The following is a 13,261-nucleotide window of genomic DNA, read 5'->3' as shown; positions in this document are numbered from 1 at the left end:
AGAAACAAGTCTTGTGGCGACACGGCACCCCAGAGAGAATTGAGTCAGACAATGGGACTCATTTCCGGAACAACCTCATAGACACTTGGGCCAAAGAGCATGGCATTGAGTGGGTATACCACATCCCCTACCATGCACCAGCCTCTGGGAAAATCGAACGGCACAATGGGCTGTTAAAAACTACACTGAGAGCAATGGGTGGTGGGACTTTCAAACACTGGGATACACATTTACCAAAAGCCACCTGGTTGGTCAACACTAGGGGATCTGCCAACAGGGCTGGCCCAGCCCAATCAGAACTTTTACGTACTGTAGAGGGGGATAAAGTTCCTGTGGTGCACATAAAGAATTTGTTGGGGAAGACAGTCTGGGTTATTCCTGCTTCAGGTAAAGGCAAACCCACTCGTGGGGTTGCTTTTGCTCAGGGACCTGGATATACTTGGTGGGTAATGCGGGAAGATGGGGAAGTCCGATGTGTACCTCAAGGGGATTTGATTTTGGGGGAAAACAGCCAATGAACTCAATTGTACGCTGTTGCCTGCTCTATAACACTTTTATAGCCCACCAGCTAGATATCTTCAGGTCACCAGCCATTGACCCTGACTTCCCTCCGATCATCACCTCAACAAAGAATGAATTTTGAGGAAACCAGACGAGCTCAGCAGTGACCAGATGAGTTTGGCGGTATCATCAGCAGGCAACAACCCAACACTATGTACCGTCCCTCCTGCCCTGAAAGACTATTACAAGAGATGGAGCCTGACATCATGGACTGGATGAGTTCAGCAATTTTACAGGGATTGGTCCATGGACTAGGGAACGATATCTTTCTCTGTGTGTGGGTGTGGGTGTATATATATGTGTATATATGGGACAGGGGTGATGGTGTGCTGAGAGATGTGGGATCTGAGCATGACGTGAATGGTATGGAATAAGGGGTGGATACTGTCCTGGGTTCAGCTATAGCAGTCATTTTTCTCCTGCTTAGTAGCTGGTGCAGTGCTGTGTTTTTTAACTTTCAGCCTGGGAACAACGCTGATAACACTGATGTTTTTAGTTGTTGCTAAGTAATGTTTATTCCAACCAAGGACTTTCTCAGTCTCATGCTTTGCCAGGGAGGAGGGGAAGCCGGGAGGAAGCAGAGACAGGACACCTGACCCAAACTAGCCAAAGGGGTATTCCATACCACGGCACGTCATGCCCAGTATATAAACCGGGGGGAGTTACCCGGAAGGCCCAGATCACTGCTCGGGTCGGGCTGGGTATCGGTCGGCGGGTGGTGAGCAATTGTATCCTCTCCCCTTGTTATTTCACTAATCGTTATTATCATTGGTGGTAGCAGTAGTGGTTTTGTGTTATACCTTAGTTGCGGGACTGCTCTTATCTCAACCCGTGGGAGTTACATTCTTCCCATTCTCCTCCCCATCCCTCCGGGAGCGGGGGGAGGAAGAAGGGGGGGGGGGGGGAGTGAGCGAGCGGCTGTGTGGTTCTGAGTTACCGGCTGGGCTCAAACCACGACACTTATCTGTAAACTTGCAGAGAGGGGACAAAGTTGTGTTATCCAGTTGTTAATAGACATTAAACAGCATTAGCCCCAACATCCATCTCTAAGAGATACTGCCAGTAATTGGCCACCAGTTGGAATTTGCACTGCTGATCACAACTAAGTCCAGCAGTTTGGCTAGTTTTCCACCCACCTTATCATGCTGTCCGGGTTTTGGATGGAATAGAGTTAATTTTCTTCCTAGTAGCTGGGACAGTGCTGTGTTTTGGCTCCAGTCTGAGAATAACATTGACAACACAGTGTGGTTTTAGTTGTTGCTAAGTAGTGCTTACCCTTATCAAAGACTTTGAGAGACCAGAAAGCAGACCTTACCAGTGAAAACCAAGGCAAAGTGGAAAAGGTACTAGATGCCATGTTCATTGAGCAGAAAACTGGGCCTTCTGATGCCAATGTAACCTTTCCTGCTGTCCTCCATATCACTAGTTGCAACTCCAGCTGATCTCAGGTTTTCCTAACTCCATCCCTGCATGCTCAGACAACATCCTATAAAGCTCTATAAACTCTTTATACACTCGAGATCACCCTAGCATTATCAGTGGTGCCCACATGCATGAGCAAAAAGGGGTAATATTCCAAGGGTGTCCTGGGTTCAGCTGTAGCAGCCATTTTTCTCCTTCTTAGTAGCTGCACTTAGTGCAGTGCTGTGGTTTCGACTTTAGTCTGAGAACAATGCTGATAACACACTGATGTTTTTAGTTGTTGCTAAGTAATGTTTACTCCGATCAAGGGCTTTCTCAGTCTCACGCTCTGCCAGTGAGGAGGGGCAGCCAGGAGGAAGCACAGACAGGACACCTGACCCAAACTGGCCAAAGGGGTATTCCATCCCACAGCACGTCATGCCCAGTATAGAAACTGGGGGGAGTCACCCGGATGGGCAGATTGCTGCTCGGATTGGGCTGGGTATCGGTTGGCAGGTGCTGAGCAATTGTATTCTCTCCCCTTGTTATTTCCCTTGTCATTATTATTATTGGTGGCAGCAGTAGTGGTTTTGTATTATACCTTAGTTACTGGACTGCTCTTATCTCAACCTGTGGGATTTACATTCTTTCCCTTCTCCTCCCCATCCCTCCAGGAGCAGGGGGGAAGAAGTGGGGGGAGTGAGCGAGCAGCTGCGTGGTTCTGACTTGCCAGCTGGGCTTAAATCATGACAAAGGGCCAGATAAGTCTTTGCTCTTTCTGCAAATGCACAAATCCAAACCCCGATAATCAACAAGCCTCCCAAGACTGCAAGTCAGGCTAGCAGATCAATCCCCCACAGGAGGCCTCCAACTATCACCACCCACCACTTCCTATTGGTGAGGAATCATTCATAATTCAGTTTTTCACTATAAATTAACACTTAAGTGAAACTGCTATGCTTTTTTAGAGTACGTGTGGGAACCCATCCTCTGAAAATAAAAATCTGATCCACAATAAAAACATTACGGAGCTTCATTTTTAGTCTAATGCATCTAGAAGAGACATCACTGACTACAGTTGGGAAAAAGCATAATTCTATCAACACCAGATAGCAATGGATCAACATACTGTAGAAAACAAATAAGAAACACAAGTCTATCTGCCTCACTATTATAGTGCCATACAATCCAATTCATATTAAGAAATTTCACAAGAAGAAGAGAATTAACTTCTGGTTCTACAAAACAGAAGAATCACATGCAGTTAAAAAAACCCCAAACATCTCATCTATTTCCACATGTCTAGAAAGTGAAAAGACATTAAGACCATTACTTAGAGCATTTATTTTTGTTTTGGGGACAATGACTCCAAAACAGTTCCCTTAAAATAATCACTGTGGTTTTATGCTCAACATAAACCCTTTCCAAAAGGCTTAGTACAGGATCCCTAATTAAGTAATTGACTAACAAGACACATACATACCAAGTTTTAAAAAATTAGAACATTAGATGTGATGCAAAAAAATATTTTTTCCTAAATTTAAGCGATTCTATGCTACAGAGCTGTTTTCCTTTATTTGCTGAACTAGCTTTCTGAAAATACAGACTTTATTATACTAATATGTTGAAACATACAATGCAACATCGTATTTAAGAAATCATTGCATCAACACACATGTATCCCACTCCAGAGATTAAGACAAAAGCAAAGAGCATCAAAATCCAGGTCTCATGATTCCTAATTATATACTCAGCTCCCAAGGTGCAACTACAAAAAGAAGCAAAATAGTATATTATTTAATGGTATTTTAACAGACTGGGGGGTGTGTCAACTTTATTAACACAAGTTTGACAAGTCTTCACCAGAACAATTATTATTTCAGTGGCCTACTAGAAAAAGCTTACAAAATGGTTAAGAATTAGGAAATTTTAAATAAAGCCAGAAATCTAGAAACAGCTACTCTGTCAATTCTAACTTCTATATGATGCAGAGTAACATTGAGAAAAATCAAATTATCATCTAAGATTCCCCTTGATCTTTAAGTCAGTATATTTTAGTCTTGTATACTTATTCAGAGAAGCAAGTTTTTTGATCTAATATTTAGCTAAAGAAATTGGATAACAACTGAGATACAGGCAGCACTTCAGACTTTAAAGTATGCTAGGTGGCAAAATAAGACCCAGTAATTCTGATAAATAACAGGAGATAATATAGATTTGATTGAGACTCACAACTGAATGATAAATAGCAGTATGGTAAAAACTGCCTGTAGAAGTTAGGATATGAAAATATTGTGTTCTTTGGACTATGTTAATGTCATGAAACAGGAAAAGCATGATAAGATGGTCTCACCCGTGTGCTGTATTCTCAAGCTTCCTTTTAAGAATGCACATCACAGAAATGTACAACTCCATTACCCTATTTACCACATCAAGACAGCACAGTTCTCTAGTTATGTAATGTACCCACATACATGAGCTTGATATTCCACCTATTCATTTCAGAGCCATTTTTAAGAAGGTGGCATTTTGGGGGTGCTCTAGCTTAGAGAGTAAGTCTAACTGTAACACAGAACTTCCATATTCCCAGTATTAAATTTATTTTTACATCTTTTATGAGCTCTCTATAGAGTTAGCCCACCCTGGCTCCTGCAAGAGATCCTAAGGATGAATTGCTCTCCTACATTCTACCACATATGCCATAGCAGTCACCACCTTATAGCACTGGCAACATTGCTTTGCAGAACACTAATTCAGAAGCAGCTCAGCAACTCATACCATCCTCCTGACAATATCAAAAGATGTCCAAAACTTTTTTAATCCTGCATTAGTCTATCAAAGAAGAGTTATGATACAGCAAAGGCCCTAATGCAGCAGCTGTAATATTGACCACAGAACATACATTACAAAAACAGATCAAGCTTTTTCAAGTTAGAGCCTATGCTTTTCTTCTGCGCCATTTGCAGAGACCTTAGAACAACCACAGGTAGAAAACAGAAGTATTCTCAACCTTATTGTTTATATGCAACTTCTCTAGCATCCTGAGCTTCTAATTTATTTTTTTCTTCTTGAACTATATAAATCTAATAATTCAAAGATATTGCCTCATTTTAATAAATGAAACTAAAGCAGCATAGACTACTATAACTGTATCATACAGCTGAGATCAAGTCCTTAGTGCCACAAAAAAAGAACGCAGACAACTTTTTGCAGTCTATAGAGGTTTAGCATAGTTAAAAAATTAAATAAAACATATAAATAAAACATAGTTAAAAAATAAAAATACATTGTCTTCAAAAGCATAAATTAACAAAAAGAACATTTGAGGAAAGGGATTCAACTTTAGTTTAAACAATACACCTAGTCACTTTTCAAAGTACCTTGAGGGTTTTGTTCATGTTCCAAAAGGGCTCCAGCCTTGAACCAAAGACTGAAAAAGGTCAAGCATCTGTACTCACTTCTGAACTCTATGAATGAAGAGCACTTATGCAAGTGATAAGAAAAGTTGAAGGCACTTCTATAAGGGAAAAACAATATTTTAACTTTGCAGAGACCTCACTTGTAGGCTCTAGAGAGTTGTCAAGCTTATGCAAAATAAAGCTTCATGAAATGGCTCAAAACGAACAACATTATTTAGACATACTGGAAACCAGTGAAACTACTGAGCATAGGTCCTCTCCACAGACTACAGTCCTTCAGGAAAAGGCTGCTCTAGAATAGGGTCCTCCCCATGGGCCACAGTTTTCACCACTAGCCTGCTCCTGCACCAGATCCTCTCCATGGGCTGCAGTTCCCTCTTGGAGCCTGCTCCATTGTAATCCTCTCCACAAGCCGCAGGTCTCACCACCAGCCTGCTCCCATGCCTCTCTGTAGGCTGCAGGGAAATATACCTGCTATAACACCTGGAGCACCTCCTCCTCCTCCTTTTTTTCTGACCATGCATTCTGCAAGATTGTTTCTTGCACACTGCTGCACAGCATTTTCACCCTTTCTTAAATTTGTTTTCACAGAGGTGCCATCAGCTTCAATGACTGGCTCAGCTTTATCCAGCAGTGGGTCCTTTGCAGAGCCAGCTAGAACCAACTCTGTCCAGCACATGGGCAGCCCCATGTCTCTTCTCACTGAGGCCACCCCTGCAGCCCCTGCCACCAAATCTTTGCCAAGTAAACCCAATACATGTGAATGGCATTAAGGATCTTATTTACATAAGAACATAGGAATTGGCATGAGTTCAGGTCAGAGATTCAGCTGACTATTCATGGCAAGTCATAGGAACATCACAGAATATCAGACATTAAAAGACTGCTGTAGAGAATCTAGTCTCAAATAGTTAAGACATGAAATACAAAGTTTGAGATAGAATCCAACTTTTTCTGTGTTACACAGTGTGAAAAAGCACTTCTGTTAATCAGGTTTAAATCACCAGCCTCTTTAATTGTATAACCTTCTGTTCTTGTATTTAAAAAAAAAAAAAAAAAAAACCCAACAAAAAAACCCCACAAAAAACCACAAACAACAAACAAAAAACAAAACCTGCAAATAAAACCTGCAAACAAAACCCACACAGTTACAGGCACTCTTCATCTACATTAAAGCTATTTATTCTTTTTGGATTCTCTTTGTCAATCTTGAAGATACAGATTTTTTTTTCCCCGTCTCTATTCATGCAATAGTCCTTTGTCTCCCCCCCTAAGTCACATCAAGTTCTTTGGAGGGGATTCAAGCTACATACATTAGTTTATAACACTGTTATACTGAAATCTGACTGTGCTGCCTAAATTTAACTGTTTGCTGGTCTTCTTCTTATGACTCATTTTCACAGCCTTTAACTACTGCATTTGTCCACCTAAAGTTCCCTAGGCTAAGAATGCATTTTGTTTGGAAGGTGCAGCCAAAACATTTCCAACAACTAAAATAAAAGCCACTAATTGGCAGGTATTAGTCTCGCAGCTATGAATGCCCAAAATTTTCAGTTGGGCCTTCATGAAATGAGCAGCACACAGACAGCGGCAACCTGTAAACTCTTGTCCAAGTTGATTTGCCTGGTATTTCCCAAGAACTCCATAGAAGAGGCAGGAATGAATCCATCTTTCCACAACAAAATTCAACATCACAAAAATTCTTTCTATAATGCCTCATCTGATCCTCCCCTATATACAACAGTCTCCTTCCTTATACACCCTTGACAAGGCAGAGTACGACAGAGAAGATATCTGGCTACATAATTTCACAGTGCATGTACTGAAAGTGGGCCAATTTCTCTGCGCAAGCTAGTTCCAGCACATCCCAACTTCCGAGTGCTCAACTTGACAACCTTGCTGTTCTGAACAGCTTCTTAAATGCAGTAATATTTTTCATATCTTACCAACACACACAGAAGTAAAAACAGAAGCATGATTATCTACAGTGATATGCCACAACCTTTCCCCAAGTTGATACCACTGAAGCAGACACCTTAAGATACCTGAAAAGTTAATTTCTCCTTATTGCTTTTCCTTTTAAAACAAGTTAATTTCACTCATCTTGTGACACTCATTCTCCTGGGTTCAGCAGTAGCAGTCATTTTTCTCCTTCTTAGTAGCTGGTGCAGTGCTGTGTTTTCGACTTTAGCCTGAGAACAATGCTGATAACACACCGATGTCTTTAGTTGTTGCTAAGTAATGTTTACTCCCATCAAGGACTTTCTCAGTCTCATGCTCTGCCAGGGAGGAAGGGCACAAGAAGCTGGGAGGAAGCAGAGACATAACACCTGACCCAAACTAGCCAAAGGGATATTCCATACCACAGCACACCATGCCCAGTATAGAAACTGGGGGGAGTTACCCAGAAGGCCCAGATCATTGCTCAGGTCGGGCTGGGTATCGGTTGGCGGGTGCTGAGCAATTGTATTCTCTCCCCTTGTTATTTCCCTTATCATTATTATTATTGGTGGCAGCAGTAGTGGTTTTGTATTATACCTTAGTTACTGGACTGTTCTTATCTCAACCCATGGGGTTTACATTCTTTCCATTCTCCTCCCCTTCCCTCTGGGTGTGTGGGGGGGGCAAGCAAGCAGCTGCGTAGTTCTGAGTTACCATCTGGGCTTAAACCATGACTCTCATGCACTGAGCTTATATAGCTCTTTCTAAAGTTCCTTGTAAGACATTCTAGTCACCCCTAGCTCAAATAATTGTCTTATTTCAAAATGTTACTATCCCACTATTCCCTTCCTCCACATCCTCCACTCTGGATAATTTTTGAAGTTCTATACCTGTTACATTTCTGAAGGTATTAAACAGTCAATGGCAAAAAGAGGGTGGTTGAATTCTACTCTTTTCCTGTCTCCCAACACACTTCTAATCCACAGCATGACTTAATTTCTTGCCACAAAGCAAAGAAAATTACCAAAACACCCTAATGAAAAGTAAGCTTATTCCTCCATCAGATACTTATTTAGAGCCCCGAGACATTGGAATTCCAAGTTGTCCAGCATTTATTTTCTCAAACATATCCTTTCCCATCACAAAACCGATTCTGGCAAAAACAAGCTATTCTGACAAAAAACACACAGCAAAAATACTATTTATTAACATGTTTGAAAGTCACTTCTCTCCTATACTTTATCCTCGCAAAAACAATTGCCACCAATTTACAGACTGAGAGGTCTCAGCCAACCACAGACTGTACATCGAGGCAACTTATACTAACCTTATAACTAATATAAAATTAACACTTAAAAATGTTAAATGGGTAATAAAAAAAATAAATTAAGAAAACTCAAGACAAACCAGGTTCCTATAAGAATCTATCACAAAACAACCGTTGCTGCAGCTTTATATCTTCTCAGTTTTGACATGGGTTTTCCTTCTTCTGATATAAGGATATTTATCTCAACAATGTAACATTACCATCAAGTTTACTAGAAGATAACTATTTTAATTTTTAAAAAACATAAAAGAATATCAATATACCTGTTTCCAATTAAAAAAACACACACATAAACTTATTTCCATACTTCATTTTCTGCTAATGAATAGTAAAAGTGAGAAAATCATAATTCCCCTTGCTACAAACAAAACCTAATATCCACTAGAAAAACCTCAAAACACTATCTCTATTAATCAGAAAAAAAAAAAAAAAAAGCAGGTTTGATAACAGTTGCATACCAAGCTCACTACCCTGGCTTTCAGAACAGACTTTGGCCTCTTGAGGCATCTGCTTGGAGGAATGCCATGGGATAAAGCCCTGGAGGGAAGAGGGGGCCAAGAAAGTTGGACAGTATTCAAGGATCACCTCCTCTAAACTCAGGAGCGATGCATCCCAACAAAGAAGTAGGGCAGGAACACCAGGAGTCCTGCGTGGATGAACAAGGAGCTCCTGGACAAACTCCATCATAAAAAGGAGGCCTACAGAGGGTGGAAGCAAGGATGGGTAGCCTGGGAGGAATATAGAGAAATTGTCTGAGCAGCCAGGGATCAGGTTAGGAAAGCTAAAGCCCTGACAGAACTCAATCTGGCCAAGGACATTAAGGGCAACAAGAAACATTATAGGTATATTGGGGATAAAAGGAAGACAAGGGAAAATGAGGACCCCCTCTGCAAGGAAACAGGAGACCTGGTCACCTGAGACAAGAATGCTGAGGTACTAAACAACTTTTTTTGCCTCGGTCTTCACCAGCAAGAGCTCCAGCCACTCTGCCCAAGTCACAGAAGGCAACAGTAGGGACTGAGAGAACAAAGAACCACCCACTGTAGGAAAAGATCAGGTTTGAGACCATCTAAGGAACCTGAAGTTGCACAAGTCCATGGGACCTGATGCATCCGCAGATCCTGGGGGAACTGGTGGATGTAGTTGCCAAGCCATTATCCATCATATTTGAGAAGTCATGGCAGTCCAGTAAAGTTCCTGCTGACTGGAAAGGGAAAAATATAACTCCCATTTTTAAAAAGGGAAAAAAGGAAGACCCAGGGAACTACAGGTTGGTCAGTCTCACCTCAGTGCCCCAGCAAGATCATGGAGCAGATCCTCCTGGAAACTATGCTAAGGCACATGGACAGTAAGGGGGTGATTGGTGACAGCCATCATGGCTTCACTAAGAGAAAACCTGTGTCTGACAAATTTGGTGGCCTTCTACAATGGAGCCACAGTGTTGGTGGATAAGGGAAGAGCAACTGGCATCATCTACCTAGACTTGTGCAAGGCATTTGACACCATTGTGCATGACATCCTTTTCTCTAAATTGGAGAGGCACAGATTTGATGGATAGACCACTCTGTGGATGAGGAATTGGCTGGATGGTCACACTGAGAGTGTTGTGGTCAACAGCTCAATGTCCGAGTGGAGACCAGCAATGAGTGGTATTGGGACTGGCACTGTTTAACATCTTTGTTGTCGACATGGACAGTGGGATTGAGTGCACCTTCAACAAATTCACAGATGACACCAAGCTGTATGGTGCAGTTGACACCCTGGAGGGAAGGGATGCCATCCAGAGGGACCTGGACAGGCTCAAGAGGTGGGCCTGTGCGAACCTCATGAAGTTCAACAAGGCCAAGTGCAAGGTCCTACACTTGGGTTGGAGCCATCTGCCCCTCTGCTCCACTCTCATGAGACCCCACCTGGAGTACTATGTTCAGCTCTGGGGCCCCCAACACAAGAGGGAAATAGACCTGTTGAGCGAGTCCAGAGGAGGGCCACGAGGATGATCAGAAGGCTGGAGCACCTCTCCTATGAAGACAGGCTGAGAGAGCTGGGCTTGTTCAACCTGAAGAAGGCTCGGGGAGACCTTATAACAGTCTTCCAATACTTAAAGGGGGCCTACAGGAAATTGGAAGAGAGACTTTTTACAAAGACATGTAGTAACTGGACAAGGGGGAATGGCTTTAAACTGAAAGAGGGTAGATTTAGATTGGACATTAGGCAGAAGTTCTTCCCTGTGAGGGTGGTGAGACACTGGCACAGGTTGCCCAGAGAAGCTGTGGCTGCCCCATCCCTGGCAGTGTTCAAGGCCAGGTTGGACAGGGCTTGGAGCAACCTGCTCTAGTGGAAGGTGTCCCTGCCCATGGCAGGTGTGTTGGAACTAGATGATCTTTAAGGTCCCTTCCAACCCTAACCATTCTATGATTCTATGATCATTATTCTCCTTTATTAAAACATCACAACACTGAACAACATCATACCACTTTTGTAGCTTTAACCGGTGCAATTTAACAAGTCTGTATCCTACTACCCTGCTTAGTATCACATACTATGGATATATACCACAGCAGTTTAGAGTACTTCCAACAAAACCACAAACAAGAACTTTTTATTAACCCTTATTTTACTCACTGTTGCTCACATTTGCCTTATTGTCTGCATCCAAGAACCCCACCCACCCTCTTTGGGGAAAAGCAAACAAACAAAACACCCCTTACCACAAAAAAAAAAAAAACCACAACAACAAAAAAAACAAACCACCAAAAATCCCCATAAAAAAAACAAAAAAAACCAAAAACACACATGACAAAAAACACAACCCAAACACACACACACAAAAAATAAAAACCACAACAAAAACAAACAAAAAAAAAAACCCAAAAAAACCAAATGGCAAGCCTAATCAGAAAAGAAACAAGAGGATTTGGTTAGTAGATTCAGGCAAGACTGGTCTTTAACAGGCAAGCACACGCACAAAATACTATACCTATACACTGAACAGCCATCATAGTCTAGTTCAACATCGAGCTACCAACCCTCCATCTAGAAGTCAGTACTCCCAAACACTGAAGTCTTCCATCACATTACTTTAAAAACATTAAGACTAAATAGAGATATCTCCATTCCTTTAAAAAATATTCTCACAGCTGTAGCAGAATCAAAATTGTATATGGAGACAGGTGCTAAATGTAGTTCCTAACAAAGCAAAAAATTATCCTTTCAAGATACAAGGCTGAACTTCTGCAGAATATTTTATACTAGAACAACTACTGGTAAGAAGAGAAAGAAAACCAAGCAAGCATCTTTACAAATATCACACAAGGTCCCTCTACATTAATTCCCTTCTTTCATTTTTCTCTCTGTTCTTCTCACTTTTTCTTATTAAATCCTTAACTATCCACTTCACTTACCACAATACCATAAGAACAAGGACAAACACACAAAATAATTGTATGATCTCTCTACAAAAACTGCTACTACATTGGTATGTTTCCCCTTTTAAAATACAAAACTAAAAAAGAATAGATTACTTCTCAAGCTATCAAAATACAAACTACACCTGAACAAGGCCATGAAGACTGCATAAACTCCCTCCCAATCTCAACATCACAACCAATTACGTGCACTAATTCCTTCTACACCTGTCACACACATCCCTCTCTCCCCCCCCCATTATACCAAAGCTGTTATCTGCCTCGGACACACTCCTTGTCCGGGGCAAAACAAGGTCTAAGTCGCAGGCTAGTAAGGGGCGACAGAGACCAGACGCACTTCAAGCCGCAGCAGGCCCTTCAACATTAGCGAGCACAGGCCTAGCATGCATGCATAGTAACGGCAAAAAAGGGGCTCAGGGCCTATTCGTAACGGAAATGGCCACCACCTCCCACACACTTCCTGCGAGGCCTGGCTGCCGCCTTCCTCCTCCCACCTTAGCTACTTTCCGCGACCCACTCACAGCGACGGTGGTGCTGCCGCCATGTTGACCCACCTCACACGGCGCCATGCGAGGCCCTAATACCGTACAGGGCTCAAGGACATCTCTCCCCCCTCCCCCCCTTCCGCAGCCTTGGGTCTCTCACCTTCATGTCGGGACATCCTAATTTTGAAGCTGTAGCCTAGGCCTGTCTCTAGGCTCCCGCTGGGCTGCTCGGGCGTCGCTTTAGCCTAGGTCCCTCCCACCTTACGCACTGACCCCCAAATGCGAATCGAACAAGCAACAAAAAAAGAAAGAAGGGGGGGGAGGAGAGATATCTGTTCCTACGGCCCTGGCTGGCTAGCCAGCCAGCCGGCCTGCCTGCCTGTCTCCCTCCCTCAAGGGGGCGGATCCACCAGTTGTGACTTCCCAGACGCCGCGATGCAGTGAATCTTAGGCCTCTCTTCCTCTTCCGCCGCTTTAATCTACATTCCTCTTTCTAAGTCCTCACTTCTGTTTCTTCTTCTATTGTTACTGTAAGAACACTGAATTTTTCTTGTACCCCTTAGCTTTTTCTCGTCCCACTTTCTTTCCTTCTCTACCTGTTTTGGGTTTTTTTGTTTTTTTAATTCTTTTACTCTTAATTTCTTCTCTGTCCAATAGCTGTTGCACAGGAAGGAAGAGAAAATACACAACCTATGAAAAGGA

At 42.4% G+C, this 13,261-nt stretch overlaps 1 protein-coding gene across 1 annotated transcript in view; it reads right to left on the bottom strand.

The window, feature by feature from the left end:
• LOC115619081 (E3 ubiquitin-protein ligase KCMF1-like) overlaps positions 1–12,830 on the bottom strand; it is a 118,057-nt gene extending 105,227 nt beyond the window's left edge. Inside the window, exon 1 of the mRNA XM_030511112.1 lies at positions 12,720–12,830. Within this exon, the coding sequence (XP_030366972.1) occupies positions 12,720–12,735 (16 nt within the window). The 5' untranslated portion in view covers positions 12,736–12,830. The remainder of the gene's footprint in view (positions 1–12,719) is intronic.
• Between the last annotated feature and the right edge of the window lie 431 nt (positions 12,831–13,261).

The sequence above is a fragment of the Strigops habroptila genome, chromosome W (genome assembly GCF_004027225.2).
Source record: "Strigops habroptila isolate Jane chromosome W, bStrHab1.2.pri, whole genome shotgun sequence".
Taxonomy (NCBI): Eukaryota; Metazoa; Chordata; class Aves; order Psittaciformes; family Psittacidae; genus Strigops; species Strigops habroptila.
The sequence above is the reverse complement of the archived record's forward strand: the minus strand, read 5'-3'. Positions and strand labels throughout refer to the sequence as shown.